This window comes from Sciurus vulgaris, assembly GCF_902686455.1.
Source record: "Sciurus vulgaris genome assembly, chromosome: X".
NCBI lineage: Eukaryota > Metazoa > Chordata > Mammalia > Rodentia > Sciuridae > Sciurus > Sciurus vulgaris.
In genome coordinates this window covers 91842823-91866059 of record NC_136471.1, presented here as the reverse complement: position 1 = coordinate 91866059, position 23237 = coordinate 91842823, and the positions used below count along the sequence as shown (strand labels likewise).

The following is a 23237-nucleotide window of genomic DNA, read 5'->3' as shown; positions in this document are numbered from 1 at the left end:
ACCAACATATGAAGGAAATAAATGTTCTTATATAAAGATAATTAAAATTCTGGAATGCTATAAATTCAAGTAGCATCATTTGGTCCCAGTTTAATCCCGCTTAGATCAGAAATATATTTCCCTTGTCTTCCTTTCCTCTTCTGGTTGGCCCACCAGGCTTTCTCTTCACCTGTCCCATTATGCCTTCCCACAACATAGCCTTGGTATGGGTTCATACCTGTCTACTTGCCCAAGGAAAGTAGGGGTACCATAGGAGATTTCAGGGATTAATCAGAGCTGGGCACAAATGCTCCTCCCAACTCTCCCTTCCTTGCCGCCCACCTTTAGAACCTGCCCATAGAACTCCATTCTAAATAGATTATTTATCCTACTTCTCAGAGACCTAAACATACCTCCCATCCCAGAGCTTTTGAGAAACTTCCACCAGACCTTTGCCCAGACCCCAAACACCCCTATTCCCTGTCTCCTCTGCACCTGTAGCCCACGTGCATCGCTCTGTCAGCAGTCCCTTGGCCACCTCTCCCCGCCTCCATGCATGCCTCTCTAGTGCATCTCAGAAAGGCCTGAGCCTGACTTCCTCAGTCAGCTATTGTCCCAGCAGCACAGCCGCCACGCCAGCATCCCCACCCAGCCAACCAGCCAGTCAGCCAGCCAGCCAGCCAGCCAGCCAGCCACCCAGCCAGCCAGCCGGCTGCTCCCCGGCCTCGCCAGCCCCCCCTCCCCGCCCCGCCCTAGGGAGGACCAGGCTGGTGGCTGGGAGTCTCCCTGCCTGCTCAGCCTCCCTCTTTTCCTCTCTCTCCCTCCCTCCTCCACCCGCCCCTGAGGCAGGGACCGTGCAAATCGAGGAGAGGGGGGACAGGCAGGCCGGATGGGGTCTAGCTTAGGGCCCTGGATTCCCCACTGATACCCTATCCAGGCTGGGTGTCCCCAGCATCTTGGGAACTAGATTTGTGTGAGCTGGGGTGATTCCCAAGCCAGGAAGTTCCTTCCGGCAGGCCTGTGGTGCCCTCGTCTTGCATCAGGACCCCCCTCGGATGCTCTAAGCCACCCTCCTCAACCCGGATCTAAAACCCGGGACACAGCTATCAGGCCAGCCTCTCTCTCTCTCCACCCCACCCCCTCTTTCTGGCGTCCATCCCCTCCCCAACACCACCTCTGCTGCTGCCTCTGGCTGTGGACCTGCACCTCTTCCTCGTCCCTGCCAGGCCCGGGAAGCGGGGTGAACCTGGATGAGAGCCCCCCAACCTGGGGCTCTCCCAGGCCATGGCCCCTGTGCTCCCAGGGAGGAGCCCCGGACCCTGAGCATCTGCTAGAGGCTTGGCAGAGGCCCCGCGGGGACCGAGTCTTCTGAGGACAAAAGGCGGCGGCCAGCAGGCAGACGGTTGGGGGGGGGACCGGCAGCCAGGCAGGCAGGCGGGTAGCAGGGGCCAGCGCTGGCCCCCCCTCCCAGTTTGGCTGTGGCATGAAGATGGGGGTGGGAGTGTGTAGTGGGGGAAGCACCTGCCGGGACCCCCACCTGCCAGCTTGTTGGGCTCCCCATGGCTGTATGCCGCCCACCTGGTGTTCCTCAACACCCCCGGCCCTGCCCAGTGCACCCCTCCGGTGCCTTCTTCCCCTAATTCCTGCGATTTAGACCAGCCCAGCTGTATCCACGGCAACAGAAGCAGAAGTGTCACTGGCTGCCAGATCACTGAGGGTCCCACAATGTGGCCTGGGCTGCGATTTATCCTGGGTGAGACAGCTTGAGCCTCCTTCCTGGATTCCAAGACAGACCTGCTGAGAGAGCCCAGGTAAGCAGTCGGCATCTCTTTACCAAAGATGGGGGCTGGGACTTCTCTTCTGTCTCCCCACACATTTCAGAATCTCCATCACTGCCATGCTCCTTGTCTCTCTCTGACTCTTTAGTCTCTCTTTCTGCTCCATCACAGGGGCTACTTGAGCACCCAAGCTTGGAGACTCCTTATCTTTCTCCATCTTTCCCAATCCCAAATGTCCCATGAGAAAGGGAACCACCACCTGTTTCCCCCCATTGGGTCTGTTTTTATCATTATGATTGCGTTTGGGCATGAGGCTGTGTTAATTCCTTGTGTGCTAGCTGTAGAAGGGATGCCTGGGAGCCCGGCTGTGGCTGTGTTCCCCTCACAATGCCTGCAGCTGCTTCCTCTCCCTCTCCCTCCTCCTTCACCCTCCTCCAGGTTCCTTAGCCTGTTTGCAGGATGTGTGTGTGTGTGTGTCCATGTCCATGTGAGGGTGTTTGTGTGTGTGTATGAGAGAAAGAGAGCGCCTAGGTAGCAAGCAGGTGGGTAGATATGACAGGGAAGCTTCTCCCAGCCCAGATCACCCCCTGCTCCTTTTTTCCTTTCCTTCTTTCCTTCCCATGTTTCCTCACAGGTAGCACAGACTTTTGCTCATTCACTATGGAAAAATATGCTGTGATTACCATATAGGGGGAGGAAGATGCTGTAGGGATAAAAGAAGGTGAGGTGGGGGTGGGGAGCACTTCTAGGCCCTAGACTGCCTGATGGCTCTGAGGGGGCAAGGACCAATCCACATGATAACCTGCAGGGACCAGGCACAACATGGTCATCCCCACATTGTGGGCCTCAGCCTCCATCACATGGCTCTGTCTCTGTTTCAGATACCCATGTTGTGTTTGGGACCTCCAGATCTTATGGCCTTCTGCATGGTGGCCAGCAGTCCCTATATATTGAGGGGCAGGAAAACCTGGTACATGGAGAACATGGATTCTACCAGGGACACATCCCTCAACTGCTAGCTCTGCAACTTTAGTGGAAGCATCCCACTTACTGAATCTCAGTTTTCCCATCTGTCAAAGAGACTGGTAACCCTTCCTTCATGGGGTGTGCAGGGATTAAATGTGTTGGTGCATGTAAATAAAGGATGTGCATAGAGGTGGCACTGAAGCAATGTAAGCTAAGCTCATGGTCAGTATTGTTGCTGATTGTTCATGATTAATATTGCTATTGGTTCTGGGGGAGAAGAGCTAATACTTCTTCTCCAGGGTCCCAATAGAGTTCTTGGGGAGGCAGCAGGTGGGCAAATGGAAGAATGGGAAGTGGGGGGAGGCAGTAGCACCCTATGTTGTTACTTGTCATTTATAGAGAATAATAAGTGGTAGTTGTGGGCAGAGCTTTCTATCCCCACCCAACTCCAGGCTTCTTTTTTGCACTTGCTCCTGTTCATGTGCACAAACACACACACACAGGCCTGAGCCCCCATGATCCAGCAGAGGCCTGGCTTGCAGCCTGCAGCATCCCTGGCCCTAGTGATGTATGCGTCTCCCTGTAGAGGGGAGACTTGGCAAGAGTTTGGCCTGTGGTCAGTGGTTGGCAGGGCCTGGAGATGAGGCTGAAGCTTCTGAGATCGCAGGGCTTCTGATAGAGCTGGGGTGTGGCCCATGCAGCAACCAGAACCACAGGGGATGGGTCCCAGGGAGTTGCTCACCTAGACCTGGGGTGGGGGAAAAGTGTAGTCTGCTGGTTGTTTCTGGGTGTGAGAACACTGAGCAAGAGGTCAGGGCGCCAGGGGAGGAGCAGGAGGAGGGGAAAGACAGGCCCAGAAGACCCTCTCTGTGGGAGCAGGGAGAGCTGGGGTTTTGAGGCACAGGGTAGACTTTTCTAAAGAAGCATTTGGCGTGGAAGAGAGAGAACCCAGCCTGTGTCTGGAGGCATCTGACCTGAGTGTGGATGTATATGTGCAATGAAAACATGTGGCTGTATACGTATAGTCTGTGTGTATGTGCATGTCAGTTCATGGGTACTGTGGGTGTATATGAGTCTGTGTGTGTGAGCAGGCCATGTGACAGTGAGTGGGAGTGTGTGGGTATCTGGGTAAGGCTTGTGTGTGTACAGGGGGCTGGGTATGACTTTGCATGTCTGTCTGGGTGAGCGAATGGGCATGTTTGATTCTGACCCGAGTGTGGGTGTATTTCTCTGAGCCTATAGGCCTGTTGAATGTCTGATTGTATGTTTGATTATATGTGTATGAGTGTGTACATGTCTGGATATATGTCTATGAGTATGTGGATTTCAGAATGCCTAAGCCTGCATATCCAATTAGGTGGATTCATAGTTGTATCTATGCACATTCATATGTGCCCACATGTCCCTTTGAGTGTGAGTACATCAAAATGGTGTGTTTGTGAGTATAAGGACATATATATGTGTCTGTCCATGCATGTAGGAGAGGGTGTATATATGTGTGAACATGCTTGTGTGTCATGTGGGTGTGTCTGTCATGTGTTTGTGTGAGCAGAACAATTTGTGAATGTCAATGTGGATTCTCTAGCATTTTTAATTATGGGTATGTCTTTGTATACATATTTGAATACACACTATCTGTAGACAAACCTGTGATTTCATATACAATTAGGAAGTGTGAGCATGGATGGGCACACTAGTATAAAGAGAACTAATTTTGTGGGTAGGGGAAATTATATGAATAAAAGTATACTTTGCAGGTATGCCTGTGTACACACAGTGGACTATGTATATGAGTATGGCTGTGGGGGGTATATAACAATATATATTATACATATGCAAACACATAAGACTGTGTGTAGATAAGTGGATGCATTTGTATATATACCTAATTGTGTTTGTGTATACACCATTATGTGTGAGTGCATATCTGAGTGTGATAAGCATGAATAACTACATTTCATATTACTTGGGCATACATGTGTCATGTGTTTTGTTTGAATTTCTGAGTGTGAGTGTTATCTGCATATATGTTTGAATATGCTTGTGAATGTGCATGTATATGCTAATATGTGTGAACATCTGACTGTGCATGTGTTTGAGTGAACAGATATATATATATATATATGCCTATGTGTTCATGCACATGTAGTTGTCTGAGTGAATATGCCCATGTGTGTGTGCCTATCTGAATGTACATGTGTGTGAATGTACCAATTTTTACAGCTCTAATTATTTGTATTTGTGTGGTTGTATATCTTTGTTCTGGAGCATGTACTGCAGAACAATATAAGTAAATGTATGTACATGCCACTGTAAGAGTGCTTGAGTATGTATGTATATATGAGGATGTCTTTGCATGTGTGTTTCTAATACGTGTGGATAAATTCTTGTGTACATGAATAGTTATGTGCAAGAGTATGTGAGTGTACTTCCATGTGTGCATGTGTATAAACATACCTGTGCATCCAAGTCTGTTTGTGGGAATGTAGGTACTTCTTTGTGTAGTTTCTTATTATGGTTGTGTGAATTTACATGGTGTGTATATCTGGCTGTGATAGTGCAAGTGTATTTTGTGTTTCAATATCTATTTTCTGCATATGAAAATGAATTAATGTACAAGTTTGTGTGCATACGAATATGCTCCTAAGTATATATGCTCAGTTGTGTATATATGTCTATGTGTTAGAATGGCTGTATATGTATGTATCCATTATCTCATTTACAATCATGTGCACATCTGACTATGTTGTGAGCACACCTGCACGTGTGTGTGTGTGTGTGTGCATGAATACAATTATGTGGTTATCTGACATTGTGTATCTGATGTTTCTTCATCATCTCCTTAGGTGTGATACAGAGTTAGTTTGTCCATGGGCATGTGAAAGTATACCTGCATGAATACCTATATTTGTGGATGAATATGTCATTCATGAACATTATATCATGTGAATGTATGTCACACATATATGCCTGTGTTTTAGAGTAAATGTGTAAGCAGGTACAGTGTGATGTGCATTGCCATGAGTGTACCTTTGTGTATGGATGAGTGAAGGTATTTGTGCATGTGCCTGTCTGATGGTATATATGAAGGAAACTTGGCTTTGGTCCTGTGTAGATGGGCCTTATTGCTAAGAGGGTGATAAGAGAGGGTTCTTATGAGTTTGTGGGATTCCATATGCACCTTAGCTTATATGCATGTCTGAGAGTCAGTGGTGCCCCAGTAGACCAGTTTTGTTTGTAACTATATAGACATCCTGCATATTGGCAAGCTGTGACACTTGAGCCACCCATGACCCCACTTCTGGGGCCTTTCTTGCCTTAACCATTGTACTGGGCTTTGTGCAGGGTTGGTCTCAGGACAATTCCTGTCATTATTCACACCCAAGAAGTAGAAACTAATCATGGCTGATATCCTACTGGGTGAAGGAAGCCTATGAACTCTTTAGAAAAGGATTCCTTGAAACAAGAAAATCTCTCTTCCCATCCCTGCACTATCAAAGGCTCATGGCAGAATGGCATTGTATATAGTGTCTAAATGTTTTTCACAGGAAACCATTATTATACCATCCTGGCAGAAATCTAAATGTGATTGTGTATGTTTAAGTAGTAGTAGTAGTAGTAGTAGTAGTAGTAGTGTGTGTGTGTGTGTGTGTGTGTGTGTGTGTAGTGTGAGTCGTGTGTATGTAAGAGAGAGTATTACTGTTTTGGGGTAAGCTGTACATGTGAGATATTTAGGTGAATTTTGGAGGGGAGGGGTGGGGTGGGTATATGTAAATTGGCCTATTTGGGTGGAGGATAGGGAATGAGAGTTTGGGTTTGGCTGGGTGGAATATGTGTGAAGATATGTATATTTGAGGGGCATATGAGTATAGGTGTATTTGGATGGTGCAGGAGAGAATGGGGGGTTATCTGGATAGTATACATATTTGATAGCATGGTTGATCTGTTGTGTATAAGAAAAACTGTGGGTGTTTCTGGGTAGAATATGTATATGAGGGAGTATGGGTGTTGGTGGGGGATAGTCAAATGTGGGGATATCTGGATGGTGTGTAGGTGGGTGAGAGCACAATTATCTAGGCAATGGAAGTGTGTGGTGGGAAGATTCTGATAGTGTGTGTAGAAGAGAGAAATGGGGCACATCTAGGTGAGGGTGTGTGCTGTATATGTGAGAGAGTATGAATATATCTTCATTTTGTGTGTGGAGTGTGGATAGATTTGGATGGTAGTGATTAAGAGAGGAGTCTGGTTTGGGTTTGTGTGTAAGAAAGAGTGCAGCTGTTTCTGAGTGTAGTACAGATATGAAAAACACGGATGTGTTTGATAAAAAGGAGTGTGTGTGTGTGTGTGTATCCAAGAATTTGAATTTAACTAGATTGGGATAAGTGTGGATGTAGTTGGGGTGTGAGTGTGTATTGGGATGATACATGTGTAAGATTCAGATTGAATGGGAGAGAAAGTGTGTAAGTACATTCAGGCTGGGTATGAGACACTATATGAGCATATATGGGGTAGAGTGGGTTCAAACGTGAATGTGTTAGGATGGTGGGCAGGTGAAAGCATGATTATATTTAGGTGGCAGAGTGCGCACTAAGGTATATGTGAATTATGTGTTTTAAGAGCTTTGGTTGTATATCTGAGTGGAGCATGTGTATGTATTTGGGTGTATGTGAGTATATGTAACTGAATGGATAATGTATGAAAGAGAACAGCACATTGAACCCCACCTTTAGGTGAAATTATTATGCACCAATTAAAAAATAAACAGAAAGGAAAACACTAGACCAGAGGAAGGGTATTAGAGAGGGAGGAGGGAAGGGAAAGGGAAAGTACTGGGGAATTAAATGAAGCAAAGTATGTTATGTGCACATGTGAATATGTCACAATGGACCCTAATAGTATGTATAATTATATTGCACTAATAAAAACATAAAAAAGAGAGAGTTTGAGGCACATCTGGATGGGAGTGTGTTTATAGGGTGTGAGTGCATCCAGGTGGTGTGGAGGGGATGAGAGAGTAGGGTGTGTGTGGTGATGTACAACAGTTGGATATATCTGGGTGGGATGTGTGTGTGTGAATGTAGATTTATCTAGATGGCGTTTGTGGATTTGAGTGGGTCTTAATGGTGTTTAAGTGTATTTGGGTGGGGAATGTGTCTGGAAATATGAGTGTATCTGTGTCTGAATTTGAATTTAATTGGATGTCGTATAAGTGGTGTATCTGGATGTTTTGTGTGTTCGGTAGTGTGGGTGTGTCTGGATAGGGCTTGTGATTGTGGGAATGTGTATGAATGTGTGTGTATTTCCTCAGGCACATACATCTCTGTTGGTATGACTGAGTATGTGGTCATTTTTACCTGAGATGTAAAGAGGGTAGATGCATCTGAGTGGAACTATATTTGGGGTGTGTGTATTTGAGTGTGATTGTATTTGAGAGAAAGAAAGAACTTGAGAAAGTGTGGGTGTGCATCTGGACAAGATTTTCGTGTGACTGTGGGTTCTCTGAATGATGTGTAGGTAGATATCCAAGTGATTGTGTGTCTGTGTGTATACATGTATATTGAAATTGAGAATTTGTGGGTCTGAGTATCTGGGTTGGGTGTATCTAAGTGTAGTGCCTTTAGAAAGTGTGTATGTTGTTGTAGGTGTGTCTTGATACTGTGCATGTGAGAAATTGTAGATGCATCTGGGATAGGTATGAGGGCTTTGAGTTTGGGGGCATAATTGTTAGAGTGTATCTGAGACTTGTATGTGAGAATGTGAGTTACTGAGTTGGGAATTTTTATAAGTGTGGCTATATCTGGATAGAGTGCCAATGACTTTAAGTGTATTTGAGGTGTGCATATATGAAGGTGGGTGTATTTAGTTAAGATATGTGTGTGTGTGGATACATTGGTGTTGGGTATATATGTAAAAGTGGGTGTATCTGAATGGTGTGCATGAGAAGAAGAATGTGTGTATACCTGGGTTGGGGCTTATGAGAGTGCAGGTATATCTAAATAGGATGTGTGCTGTTCTCTCTGGATGGTGTATGGTGGGGGGAAGAGAGAGAGAAAGAGAGAGAGAGAGGGAAAACTCAAGTGGCATGTGTGTGAAAGAGTATATAAGAGTATATAGGTAAGTCTGTGTGGAATGTGAGTGAATCTGTGCAGGTGTACATTTGGGTATCTTGATATTGTGCATGTTCAAGTGTATTTGGGTGGGGAATGTGCGTGAAAATGTGAGTGTATCTGTGTGACAGTGGATTTATCTATATGCTGTGGAGGTGGTATATCTGAATGTTTTGTGTGTTCAGTAGTGTAGGTGTGTAGGATTTGTGATTATGGGCATATGTATGAATGTGTGTACATTTCCTTGGGCATATACATCTCCGTTGGAATGTCTGTAATGTCACTATGTCCTTCTTTTCATTCACGTATATGACTAGGTGTGTGTGTTCATTTTTACCTGAAAGTGTCAGTAAATGGGAGCTGGCTTGTGTGTGTGCATGTTTGTGCTAGAATGGTGTGTTTATGTATGAGGTGAGGGTATTTTTACATATAAGTTGGATCTGCAAGGTCTCTGGAGACAGTCTTTGGGTGTGAATCCTAGTTCTGTCATTTATTAGCAGTGTAACTTTGGGAAGTCACCCAACCTCAGTAGAGCTCCAGTGTCTTATCTGTAAGGAGTGGGTAATAATACTACATATCTCATAGGGTGAGGATTGGATGAGTTAATATGTGAAAAGCATTTATAACAGTGCCTGTCACATAATAAGACCTCTATGAGGTATTAAAAATTAGTGTAATTATTGCCTGCCCCCATGTGTAACAGTATGTGTCTATCTGCAAGTGCAAAGGAGGTTTCCATGTGCTTATTTGCCCCATTATCTGTGTTCATGTGTATGTGTGTGTATGTAAGACTGATTATATGAAAATGGGTTTATACTTATATGTGCCCCAGTGTGCATATTGAATTATAGGTGCATGTGTATGAGAAGGAAAGTATGTGTCTAGATATGGTTGGAAGGAATTGGGCCATGTGTGTATATTTGCAGGTACACACTCTTCTGGGTGTCTGACTATACATACTCATATCTGTGGTAGGGTAGCACCTACATTTGTCCAGGTGTTCCCTGCATTGCTAGTATTTCTGCATATGTGACCATGCTTCTATCTACAGGTATGTGTATGTGCATACCAGTGTGTTTTTTTGTATGACCATGGAATCAGGTTTGTAGTTATCAGTATTTAAATGCATGCATGTGAATCTCTGTCGTGAGAATCCATAGATGTCATTGGTTGGTATCCAGTTTTATATGTGATGATGCAGGTGTATCTGTGTGTATGTGTGTAAAGAGTTTGTGTTTTCATGGCTGTGTATGAGGATGCAATGTGTCTATGTTGTGTGACTGCATGTGTTGGTGTGAATGGGTGTGTGCATCTGAAGGCTTGTGTCTTTAGGTATTTATAAGCCTCAGTGGCTATGTGGGTGTGTATATATGAGTCTACATTGCTCTGCATGCCTGCTTCCTCTGTATGTAGCAGTGAGCCTATATGTATATGTCTGCATGCCATGGCAGATTTGAGTAGCTTTGTATAAATAGTGGGTTTTAATCTTTTAGTGTAATAGCTAGTGTATGGCACGTGAGGACCTGGATCTGCGGGATGTGAGCAGGACTTGACCTGTGTCTGAATGGCATTTCTTATGTCTGCACAAGCAGGAAGTGCAGGTCCATGCAGTTTGATTCATATGATTGTGTATTGGAAAGTGCCCTTTGAATGGTGAATGTGTCTCTTCCTGGACCTGTATTTATCTGTGTGTGTGTGTGTGTGTGTGTGTTTTGCATATCCTTGAGTGATTTGCTGGTATATGTGAGTGGGTACTTAGATACATGCCTACCTGTTTCTATGTAGATGAGAATTTGTGTGTGTGTATGTGTGTGCACACACACACATACACATAGGAGCACCTGATTGTACTCATCAGCTGGTGTAAGTCAGTATGTAAGTGTAAATTTGAATCTCCAGGTACACATGGGCCCTTGTGCACATATCTATGTATGGCAGTGTTTTCATGTGATGTGACTAAATGTGAATGTGCTAGGACACTCACAATCCAGCACCCAGAGAAAGTGAAATCTTTGTATGGCACACTGGAATAAACTAAAAAGGATTTGGGGTTTGGGGACTTGGTGAAAAGAAATTCCTTGCATTGTCTTCTTATTATGCAATTATGAGGAAAGAAACAAAAATGCAAAGTTGGGAGGGGTCTTATTAAATACTGAATTTGCATACAACTTTTATATGAAAAATTTTCAGAATTTTTTCATGACACATTTGAGCCCATTTCTAGGAATATAACTTTTTTACTCACTAATGTAAATTTGTAGTGGTCAACATCTGTACACACTTCTTTGAGCCTTTGGTTGTAACTGCGTTGGTTTATTTTATGGTCATTTGATTGATCTGTTGTCATTTTAATCTTGGTTTGGTAAATCTGTTGGTGCTGAGCTTAAGTCTTCTACATCAAGTTATTTTGCTTCTTTGTAAAAAAAAAAATAAGCAAAACAAGCGAAGTAAATTAACAACTGGTAGTGTGGGCATAGATAAAGTATCCATCATGGCTTGCCACTTTTTAATCCTGGAAGCCATGTTGTTGAAGTTAAGGCCCATTCCATGAAGAGTGTTGAGGCACATTTTGCCCTAAGTATTTCATAATTAGCTTGAATGTGTGAAACATAAATGCACAATTCTGCAGGTCAGCAAAGCTCACCTCAAAAACATAAGCTTTGCGGTCATTGAATACCATTGTGGTTTCTCTGAAGCATCAAATCCAGTTTCTATTGTTCAATATAGCTGGTGCTTCACACCACATCACTTAATCTTAAGAAATGGAACAACTACTTGTTCACAACTCCCTGTTCCACCTTCCCTTTATAACTCACTTGTTCTTGCCATGACCAGAGACCCAGGCTTTAGGCTCAAAGTAGTTACATGATCTTTTCGGACTGTCTCTTGGTAGTCACCATCAATAGGAAACTGCTTGCAAAAGTACATGGCAACAAATGGTTGTCTAAAACTCCTTTCTTGAGGTGGGGATGTAGCCTGGTATGCAGGAAACCCTGGATTCAATTCCTAGCCCTGCAAAAACAAATAAATAAGCAAAACAATTTATTTCTTACCAATAATCAGAATTTGGATAATTCAGCCCTTGAATTTTGTGTTTCAAAGAGAGGCTCTTTCTTAAATCTACCACCTCATACTCTTCTTTCAGTCAAATGTGATGTTGGGATTTCTTGTAATCAATACTCATGAATTTAGAATCCAACAAAACATTTTAATTTTTAGTATCTTAAAATAATGATGGAGCTTTTCCCTAGAGTAGACATGATGTTTCTCTATAATCCTAGTAAGTCTTATTTCTTATTCAAATTGTAACACCAAGTAAACATCACCCAGGAAACCATACTTGACCTTACTTCTCTTAAATTGAAGTTTTACTTTGAACCTATAAACCTTGTCAGCACTAAATACTCTGTTATGCAATATATTTGAGTGTTTTTAAATTTTGATGTAATTTTATTCATGTGCTCAAAAGGCCATTTGTTGGAACCAGTAAGCATCAAATCTGTAAAGTGAGAATCATTTACAAAGAAATGCTTAAATGTTTCCTTTATCTAATATTTGTTTTACAAAATCCCTACACATGTAGGTTTAAAACAGCAGAGAAGGTTGTACTGATCCCAGTTCTTCAGAGAAAGCTGAAAAATAGCTCAAGAATGTCTTGGATGTAAATTCACCCAGCATCATTTACTGTGGGTGATGCTAGTTTACAGGCCAGCTTTTACAGGTGAATTAATCTGTGTTATCAGAACAAACTCTGCCAACAAACAGCAGCATCAATCCACAGGCTTATGCAGAGTTTCCACAGTATCTCAAAATGTTCATGTACCAATTTGCATATTTCAACCTTAGTTCATTGTGGTACTTGTTTCATTTCTCTTCAGGGTTTCTGACTAGTATTATAAACTAAGCACAGCTAGATGACACCCACAGATTCATCACTATTAAAATGAAAACTCTTTTGATCCAACAGACTTCTAGGTTAATGTCATCTCAATGTCCTTCGACCTGTCATCAGTGTGTCCCTAATAGCAATAGTTAAGGACTGGGATTTGTGAGTGTGTGTGTGTGTGTGTGGTAGGCACTGGGGAATTGAACCCAGGGCCTCATGCATGCTACGCAAGCACTCTGCCACTGAGCTACACCCCAGCAATTCCTAATAGTAATAGTTGAAAGTGTTCCCTTTCCTTAACCTCATTTGTCCCCAATATAGTATGGACAATTTCCCTGCCAGGAAGGCCAAGATTTACCTTTACTGAATCAACTCAATTAAGCGATTGTCAGGTGTCATTCATTTACTGATTAATATTTTTACCTAAAAACAAAAGGAAAAAATGAACAACAAGGGCTGGGGTTGTGGCTCAGTGGTAGAGTGCTTGCCTAGTATGTGTTGAGGTATCGGGTTTGATCCTCAGCACTACATTAAAAAAGAAATACATAAAATAGTTATTAATAAAATAAATATATATAAAATAGTTATTAATAAAATAAATTAATGATGAAATACCACCAAGTATCCAATTTAGCTCAATTTTTTTTTTTTTTGGTACTGGAATCAAACCCAGGGGCACTTTACCACTAAGTTAATCCCCAGGCCTTTTAAGTAATGAATTTGCTGAGACTGACCTCAAACTTTCAATCCTCCTGCCTCAGCCTCCCAAGTTGCTTGGATTACAGTGCATTGATGTCCCAATGCACTCTTTTATGTAACCTATGTGTAACACACTTTTACTATCTGGAAAAAGAATTCTTAAATAATATAAGCACTCTATGCATGCAATTTCAAAAGAAAATCCATGTAGATTTTTGTTTTGTTTTTTTGTTTGTTTGTTTTTGTGTTACTAAGTATTGAACCCAAGGGTGCTCTACCACTGAGCTACATCCCCAGTCCTTTAAATTTTTTATTTTGAGATGATATCTTGTTAAATTGCCAAGGCTGGCCTCAAACTTGTGATCCTCTCTTGCCTTAGCTTCCCAAGTCAGTGGGATTTTAAGTGTGCCATCACACTGGGTTCATATAATATTTTGTACAATATGCATATTGTATTAACTATAATACTAATGAGAAATAAAAGGGAAATGATTTATAAGAAAATAATTTATATTTCAATATGTAACTGCTTGGGTGGGGCACTCTTTAGGATATTCAAGAAAGAAATTAAGACCTTATAATGAATACATATGGATTTAGGAGACAGGAGAAAGTTCAGGAAAATGACAGGCAAAATCTTTGGGATGAGATTTTACAAAATAGTAATCATTCCATGGGAAGTGCACCACACACCAAAGTAGTCTCGTCTTGACTTACAAGACAGCCACATTCCTGGAGAATTCAGGGTATATTAAAACCAGGAGAAAAAAAGTGGCGTTTGATTGTGAAGTAGAGTTACAGTCTAGGTTCTGCTAATTATAAGTTCAAAGTCCTAGGGGATGCAGGACATATGGTGGTGGTGTGGGATTGCCCCACAGATCACTGGATGGCCAGCATCCTTGCCCTGGACCCCTAAATAGGACACCTTACACTACGACTTTGTGGCAACGAAAAAAGCTCCAACAAATTTCCAAAATGTCCCCTAGGGGGCAGTAATGTCTTTGTTGAGGACAGAACACTGGCGCTCAAGCAGAGTACACTGTGTTCCTGTGTGAAGAGGCAGAGTACAAGATCTACCTCCATCTCGTGTGCGTGTGTGTGTGTGTGTGTGTGTGAGAGAGAGAGAGAGAGAGAGAGAGAGAGAGAGAGAGAGAGAGTGTGTTTGTTCTCCATGAATGAGCTGGTTGCTGTCCATAAGTCTCCATAGTTGTAAATTGTGTTTGTGGAAATCTGTGAGTGTGTATGTCTGCATGTGAGGGTGTCCAGGCACCAGCAGGTGTGATCTGTGGGTGTACACACATCCTTAGCCTCAGCTGGGACCCAGTTGTGGCTGTTAGCCTCCTCACTTAAAACAATCTCCCCAGCTTTCTCAGCAACACCAGGACTTTGTTTGCTGCCATTGTTTTGTGGGGGTTTGTTTTTTGTTTTATTTTATTTGTTTGTTGTTTTAACTTTTGTTTCCACTGAGACTCAAGGTTACTCATTATTCACCTTCTCAGTCTTAGTGTGTCTCTCTGTGTCTCCCCCCATCTTTATTCTCTCTAGCTCCCCTCTCTCATTTACCATCTCTCCATAGTCTTCTAGATCTTTCTCTCTTTCTGTTGTTATACCTCTTCCTCACCCACTTTTTATGTCTCTGACTCTATTCCTCTCCATTCTGTTGTAGTTTCTGTATGTGCCTATCTCTTTTTTCTCACTCTTCTCTCCCTCTGTCTCTATTTCAATCTCTTCCTTTCTCCTCTTTCTGTTTCTCTCTTTCCCCTTCCTGTATCTTCATCTGCCTCTCTCTTACACATACCTCTCTTCTCTTTCATTCTCTATGCGTCTCTCTAAATCTCTCTTACACTCAGTCTCTATCTCTATCCCTTTCCTCTTGCCTCCCCTCAAGGCTAAGGAGTATGTGTGTTTGAGCACATACTTCACACAGGCATGGGTGTATGCACATGTACACACACACAGCTGAAGGATAGTCTCCAGTTCTGAGGGCGGTCATCAGACCGTGAGAGGCAGAGAGCCCACCCTCCTTCTCCTGACACCTGTCCTAGAACACTTCTGTGATAGCAGGCCACAGACTCTAAGACTTCATGGCACCATCAAAAAGCCTGGTTTTAGGAGACTTTGGCAGGCCAGGCAGGATTGGGTCAGGAACAGTGTAGAGGGGAAACTTAGGAGGGAGGGGGTAGGAAAATATCCACTCAAGCTCCACTTCCTCCAGCCCAGGCCAGCATAGCCCCAACAGCAATTGTGAGCTTCTTCAGCTTCAACCCAGGTAGCTCAGTTGCCTCCCCTCTGGGACCTGCCCTGTTGCCTTATCAAATCCCACATTCTCTACCTGCACACACCAGGTGCTCTCCTGTTTCCCCCAAGCTCAGCTGTGCTACTCTCACTGCCAGACATACTCCCCAGGCCACTCTTTCAGCAAGTCCTACCTGGACGCCTCCAGGGCATCATCTCTACCCACCAGTTCATTTAGTCCTTCAGTCAATTTATTTGTCATCTTTTCTGGGAACCTACATGTGCTCTGTACTGCTCTTTTAGAGCAATACTGCTCCTACCTTCATGGAGCATTTTTCCTAATAGGATGAGACAGGGGGTAATCCACATTTTAAAAAATAAACTATATAGTGTGTTAGAAAGAGAACTTCTAGGAAGAAAAACAAAGGAGGGAACCAGGAATGGGAGTGCTGACTGCTCACCTGGATTATTGCAGGAGCCTCCTGAGTAGTCTCCACACTTCCACCATTACACCACGTGATCTGTTCTCAGCAGCAAGTGGGATCCTGTTCAGTCCCAAATCATATCACATCTCACTTCTACTCCAAACTCATCTCATTCTGAGTCAAAGCGTTTACCATGGCCTCTGTGATTTCTCCTCACCACCTTTCTGACCTCACCTCAAAGCACTTACTCTTTGCTCACTGTGTTCCACCCACTATGGCCTTCTTGCTTTTCCTCAAATGTGCCATACATCACCCCACGTCAGGGCCTTTGCTCAGGCTGTTCCCACTGCCTGGACTTCTCTTCCCTCAAATAGCCACATGACACTCTTCCTCACTTCCTTCAGGTCTCTGTTCAAATAACATCTCAGTGAAATTTTCCCTATTAGCCTCATCAAAAACTGCAACACCTTCCCCATCCCTAGCACTTCCTATCCTTCTTCCCTCCTTTATGTGTATTCATAGGGACTTGTCATTATCTGATATACCAACTTTGCCTGCGTCTCTTAATATCTAGGATGTCATCTCCACAAGGGCAGGGATCATCATCTGTCTTGTTCATGGTGTCCTCAGTGCTTAGTGCCTGGCATACAGTACATACTCAATAAATATTTTTCAATGAATGAATGAACACACAAGCACACCTCCATCTGTGTATTCATACATATTTTACATCTCATCCTAAGTAAAATCTAAAATCCTCTTTATGGCCCACAGTCTATACTGTTTGACCCTGGACACCTCTGTGACCTTACCTCCTACCACTGTCTCCCTCACCTGTGCTATTCTGGTGACACTAATCTTCCCATTGTTTCTGGAGCATTCCAAATGCATATCTGATCATGAATTAAGAAATCTAGGGGCTAGGGTTGTGGCTCAATGGTAGAGTGCTTGCCTAGCATGTGTGAGGGACTGGCACCACATAAAAATAAATACATAAACTAAAGATATTGTGTCCATATACAACAAAAAAAATTAAAAAGAAGCCTTGTTATCCTAAAAATATTTTTAGGATTTAGTTAATGAATGACTGCCAGCATTTTAAAAAAACATGAAATAGAAGCCAGTCATGGTAGCACACACCTATAATTCCATCAACCCAGGAGTCTGAGGCATGAGGATCACAAGTTTGGGGCTGACTTCAGCAACTTAGCAAGGCTCTAAGCAGCTTAATGAGACCCTGTCTCAAAATAAAAATTAAAAGGCCTGCGGATGTAACTCAATGGTAAAAGGTCCCTGGGTTCAATCCCCAGTACAAAGAGAGAGAGAGAGAATAGAATAGAATAGGATACATTACACATAGGATCAGTTCTGTTTTGTGAAACTTTTGATTCAGTTATGTGTGTTTGTGCACATATGTGTACTGGGTTGTGGTAGAAAATATCCTTTTTACTGTGGGTGGTAGTCAAAAAAGTTTGAACACAACTTTGGGGCTTTAAAAAGGGGGAAAGGAGCCTCAACAACTTTCCTACCCCCACAGACCCACAAATGGAGGAAATGAGTAACTGAGGACATCCAGAGAGATGAAGCATCTGCACCCAGCAAGGAACGGTTAGGAGCAGAAGCGGGCCAGGCTCAGGACCTGACCCTAGCTAGGGAGTCAGTGGGAAGGGTTCATAGACACACTAACCCTGGCCTTTCTGTTTCTTCCTCACCTTTCTTTTCCATTCGTTTCTTGCTGGCTCTCATTTATCTCTGTTTCTTATCCTTTCCATTTCTGTGTTTTTTAATCCATTTATATCTTCATCACCGTTTTTTCATCATTCTTTCCTACTGTCTCTGCATATCTGTGTGCATTTTCTGTTTCTTTCCTGTCCTCACCTCTCTGTCTCTCTGTGTCTGTGTCTTCCCCACTGTTCCCATTTACAGGTGCAGCCCAGCAGGACAACTGATGGAGTCCCCCAGGGCCCATCAAGTACTGGACTGGCTGACCCCCTAGGGTTGGGAGTAGCCCTTGCCCCTCAGTATGGCCAACACCACCGGAGAGCCCGAGGAGGTGAGCGGCGCACTGTCCCCACCGTCAGCATCGGCTTACGTGAAGCTGGTGCTGCTGGGACTGATCATGTGCGTGAGCCTGGCGGGCAACGCCATCTTGTCCCTGCTGGTGCTCAAGGAGCGTGCCCTGCACAAGGCTCCTTACTACTTTCTGCTGGACCTGTGCCTAGCTGATGGCATACGCTCTGCCGTCTGCTTCCCCTTTGTGCTGGCTTCTGTGCGCCACGGCTCCTCATGGACCTTCAGTGCACTCAGCTGTAAGATTGTGGCCTTTATGGCCGTGCTCTTTTGCTTCCATGCGGCCTTCATGCTGTTCTGCATCAGCGTTACCCGCTACATGGCTATTGCCCACCACCGCTTCTACGCCAAGCGCATGACACTCTGGACATGCGCAGCTGTCATCTGCATGGCATGGACCCTGTCTGTGGCCATGGCCTTCCCACCCGTCTTCGACGTGGGCACCTACAAGTTTATCCGGGAGGAGGACCAATGCATCTTTGAGCATCGATACTTCAAGGCCAATGACACGCTGGGCTTCATGCTTATGTTGGCTGTGCTCATGGCAGCCACACATGCTGTCTATGGCAAGCTGCTCCTCTTTGAGTATCGTCACCGCAAGATGAAGCCAGTGCAGATGGTGCCAGCCATCAGCCAGAACTGGACATTCCATGGCCCTGGGGCCACAGGCCAAGCTGCTGCCAACTGGATCGCCGGCTTTGGCCGTGGGCCTATGCCACCAACCCTGCTGGGTATCCGGCAGAATGGGCATGCGGCCAGCCGGCGCCTGCTGGGCATGGACGAGGTCAAGGGTGAAAAGCAGCTGGGTCGCATGTTCTACGCGATCACACTGCTCTTCCTGCTCCTCTGGTCACCCTACATCGTGGCCTGCTACTGGCGAGTGTTTGTGAAAGCCTGTGCTGTGCCCCACCGCTACCTGGCCACCGCTGTTTGGATGAGCTTCGCCCAGGCTGCTGTCAACCCAATCGTCTGCTTCCTGCTCAACAAGGACCTCAAGAAGTGCCTGAGGACTCATGCCCCCTGCTGGGGCACAGGAGGTGCCCCGGCTCCCAGAGAACCCTACTGTGTCATGTGAAGCAGGCGGGTAGGCAGACAGGCAGGGAAAAGGTCATGGCCACCATGGTGGGGCCAACAGCAAGGGGGGGTGGGGCCCCATAAAGGAGCCTTCTTTTCTGAGCTCCAGCCCCAGCCCCTCCAACCACCCATAATCCAGGCACCTTTGCCAACACCACCCCACGGTGGGGGACTGGGAAAGAGGCATTCTAGTTTTGTGGGGCCTGTCTCCGCAGCCTCCTTCTCCACTTCTACAATCTCTCTCTCTCCCTCTCTCTCTCTCTCTCTCTCTCTCTCTCTCTCTCTCTCTCTCTCTCTCTCTCTCTCTCAACAATTCAGAAAAAGAAAACAAAACTGAAAATGCAGGTTTTTCTACTAACAGATAAGGAGGCAGGCTTTCTTGCTTTAATGTCTCTCCTTCTGACATTGTCCAGAAGGGGAAAATTTGTCCTGTAAAATAGAATTCCAGAGCTCTTATTGCCCCTTCTGCTCCCAGGCACCCTCCCCTTCCAAGTCCTTTAGCAAGGCCTGGATGTTTAGGGAGAAACTTATCCACGGCTGCCAACGAGAGGGACCAAAAGGAGTGCTGGGTCCCCAGGGAGCAAGGATGTTTATTGCTATGTTGTGTGCAATGTCGTTTTTGACTAATGGTGGTCCCAAGCCCAGTCTTCTCTCCCTCCCCACCATGTCCAGACCTCTCTAGTGCTTCTTGATAATCTGTTTGAGAAGCCAAGAGGGTAGAGAAAAGGGTCCCCAGGATGGGCCCAAGCTAGGTAAAGAGTAGGATGTGAACCAAACTCCCTGAGCTGAAGAGATTGAGTCTAGCCTCATTCTTCTCTCACACTATCTCCTGGATCCCTAGCCCAATAACTCTTCTTCCTGAGGATGGAAACCCACTCCAGCCCTGCTAGGGCTGTAGGTGTCATGCAGGCAGGAGTAGCCCCTCAGATGTGTAGGGAAGAAACTGAACTCCCCAGAATAGCTTGGGCCCCAGAGTCTGAGGTCAGAGCTGAATTCAACCCCAGAATCTTCTCCCAGGTTCACAATACTCTTCTGAAGATGAGAATTCTTTTGGGGCCTTGGTAACTGATAGTGGTACAAACCCCAAGACACTGTGGACTTGAGTCCATTCCTATTTGACCTCTTTTTGTCCCCCTCAAGCCTCAGTGGCCACAAGCCCCTCCTTGGTAGCCCTTGGCCTTCTGGGTCAGCCCCAAACATCCTTCCTCACAACAATCTTTCAATCCCTTCCTTCCTCCACCCTTGCCTACACCCAAAGTGGAGCAGACTTCAACTAGATTACTTAGGGGGGAAGTCCCAAGCCTGCCTCCCAGGGACAGAGTCCACTCTGGGCTTACTTCAAGTCCAGTTCTGTGGATTGGTGAGCCAAGTTGGCACTCCTTTGCCTGGCCTTTCCCAGGCTCTCTGTTCCCCTATTATTTCCTGCAGGGGCAGGGATCTATCTGTATTTATCCACCCCCCTTTACCTTTCTTATAGAAGCCCCTGTCCTAAGCTCCCTCCCTACCCCAAGACAGCCCCTGAACTGGGGAAGCCTTGACCCAAAAGAAATGAGGAGGGCACTCTAGGCAGGAGAGACATTAATAAGCCTGGCTGTGGAGTGGCCCTGGAAAGGCAGGCCAGAGTGGCTGAGAGGCTGGGAGTGGGGTGTACCTGTTCTCTCAGTGATAGTGATGGGGGTGCCTTTCCAAGGGGGTGGGGTGGGAAGACCAAGGGGGTGGGGGGTAGATAGGGTACACTTAGGAGGGTTTTCCTCCATTTCTTTTTTCTAACTGCCTGGATTCACCATTGGATTTTGTAAATGGAAAAACTGAAATGAACAATGCTATATTGGATGTTTTCTCTTTCTGAGTGCGTGTGTGTGTATGTGTGTGTGTGTCTGTGTCTGTGTGTGTCTATGTGTCCTGTCCGTGTGATCATATGTGGGGAAGTATGACCAAGTAAGATAGGGTGTGTCTGTGTGACTTTGTGTGAGGAGGCACCCCTGAGGAGAACTTGCCTGGTGCACACATATGAGTAAATGCCTGTATGTAGAGACATATACAGTGCACACACATGTGTACACACACACACACACACATATCCATCTAGTTGAGAGGAGACAAATTAGAGTATGTGCCTGCAGCAGGAAGTAGGGTGCTCAGGAGATGGAACCTGGAAATTATGTGTATGTATGTAGCAAGAGGGCTGACTCCCATCTCATAAGATCATCCTCTCTTAGCCCAATCTCTGAGCACCAGGTGAAAAAGAGTACTTGAGAACCCCATCCTCTCCCACAGTCTGGAGTCTCAGTCCCCTTCCTCAAACTCAAACAAGATGTTCTTGAAATTGGACCACCAGGCAGAATGGGTAAAGGGAATTGGGGATCAAATATTGGGGAAACTGATGGGGTTAGGAAATGCCCCCCACAAAGTTATGGTTCTGGAGAAATTGCTCAGTCTGGGCTGGGGGGTCCGCTGTACACAGCTGGGGCTTTGTTCAGCTTCGATTAAATTCAGAGGTTGGGGGGAACAGGTCTGGGGTCAACCCAGCTGGCCTACTCCCTGCGCACTTGACTTACTATTATTTATTTATTTATTTATTTATTTATTTATTTATTTATTTATTTATTCTCTCAGATGCACAGAACTGAGTGGACCATACTCCTCAGTTCTTGGCACAATATATCATCATTGGTCCATGCGAGGCCCTTTTATATTTTATTTTGTTTTGTCCCTTTCATCACCCATCCCTGATCCCATCCTCCCCCACTTCACATAGGCACCCCCTCTCGTGTATTTAACGTTGTCCTTCCAATTCACCGTCCATGTGTTTATTTACATATGTGTATCTGTGAAAAATATATGGTATTGTTGTGTGTTTTAATTTACATAAACAGTGTTGTACTATAAATCTTGTTGTTTCTTTTTTCACTCAACATTCTGTTTTTGAGATCCAGCCATATTGCTGTATATAGATCTAATTCATTTTAGTGGTCCATCTTAAACATATCACATTTTTCCAATCCATTGCCCTGGTGATGGATCCCTAGGTTCACTTCCATTCTCAGCGACCACAACGAGGCTGCAGTGGGCACCTACCTACATTTCTCTTTAGGAACTAGGGACGCCTAATTTAGAGAAGAAACCTGGAGAGGTGCAGTGACTTGATTAGGGTTACAATGTGAGCGTCACACTAGTGATGTGAATTCCAGACCCAAAGCCAGAACTCCACCAACCACCATGCCTCACCAAAGACCATCCATCTCTGGTCAAAAATAAACTCAATATAATAATTAAAAGCAGTATACACCGAGGAAAGGATGAGAGGAGAAATGTTCAATCGATGAAACAAAAAGTCCTAGAAAAATCTAGCAGATGAGCTGAATCGCTATGATTTTTTATGACGCAGAGGAAGTTACTTTTTTGTGTAATTATTGTTTCTAGAGCCATTTTGCTGAGATGGGAAACGCCACGTCAAAACCTAGACCCCAAAACAAAGACCTTGGGTGCCTAAACTGCAGGAGCGCCAGGGAAGCCCACACGTTGAGAGGATACAGCAGAGTTGACCGCGGGAGCAGAAGCAGGAGATGGGGGAAGGGGCAGATTTAAAAAGTGCGTAGTTGCTGAGGAGGGGGGGGGCGGGGGAACGATAGCGAGGCTCTTCGATTTTATTTGAGCACATCCTGCTCACTGCCTGCGTTTGTTTTTCGTCTTGTTTTTCGGTCTTCAGAACGACTGGTACTTTTCCCATTGGATAAAACGTTTTAAGAGTGAGGGAGAGGGGCTTCTTCCCCTAGCTTTCCTCGCAACCAATCGCTCGGCAGGTTTCTTCTCTTCGCCGGGGTAGCCAGCCCGATGATTCGCGGGTTCGAGGAGAGCCAATCGGAAAGTGATGATGTGTAGTGTTGGCAAGCAGATTGCGTGTGAGCGGGCAGGGGTCGCAGGAACGCGACCGCCGCCGCGGCGGCCGGCAGCCAATGACGAGGCAGAGCAGGCCCCTTGCGTCAAGAAGTGGGCGGGGCCTCGCGATTGGCGCGGA

General features: G+C 45.1%; 1 protein-coding gene across 1 annotated transcript; it reads left to right on the top strand.

The window, feature by feature from the left end:
• Positions 1-809: 809 nt before the first annotated feature.
• Positions 810-20890, top strand: GPR173 (G protein-coupled receptor 173). Its single transcript, XM_079124038.1, has 2 exons — positions 810-1790; positions 18002-20890. Exon 2 carries the CDS (start codon positions 18099-18101, stop codon positions 19218-19220), a length of 1122 nt encoding a protein of 373 aa, XP_078980164.1. The 5' UTR covers positions 810-1790; positions 18002-18098; the 3' UTR covers positions 19221-20890.
• Positions 20891-23237: the final 2347 nt, after the last annotated feature.

Coding starts and splice junctions, on each gene's coding strand:
- GPR173 (XM_079124038.1), top strand. CDS start 18,099: ATGGCCAACACCACCGGAGAGCCCGAGGAGGTGAGCGGCGCACTGTCC.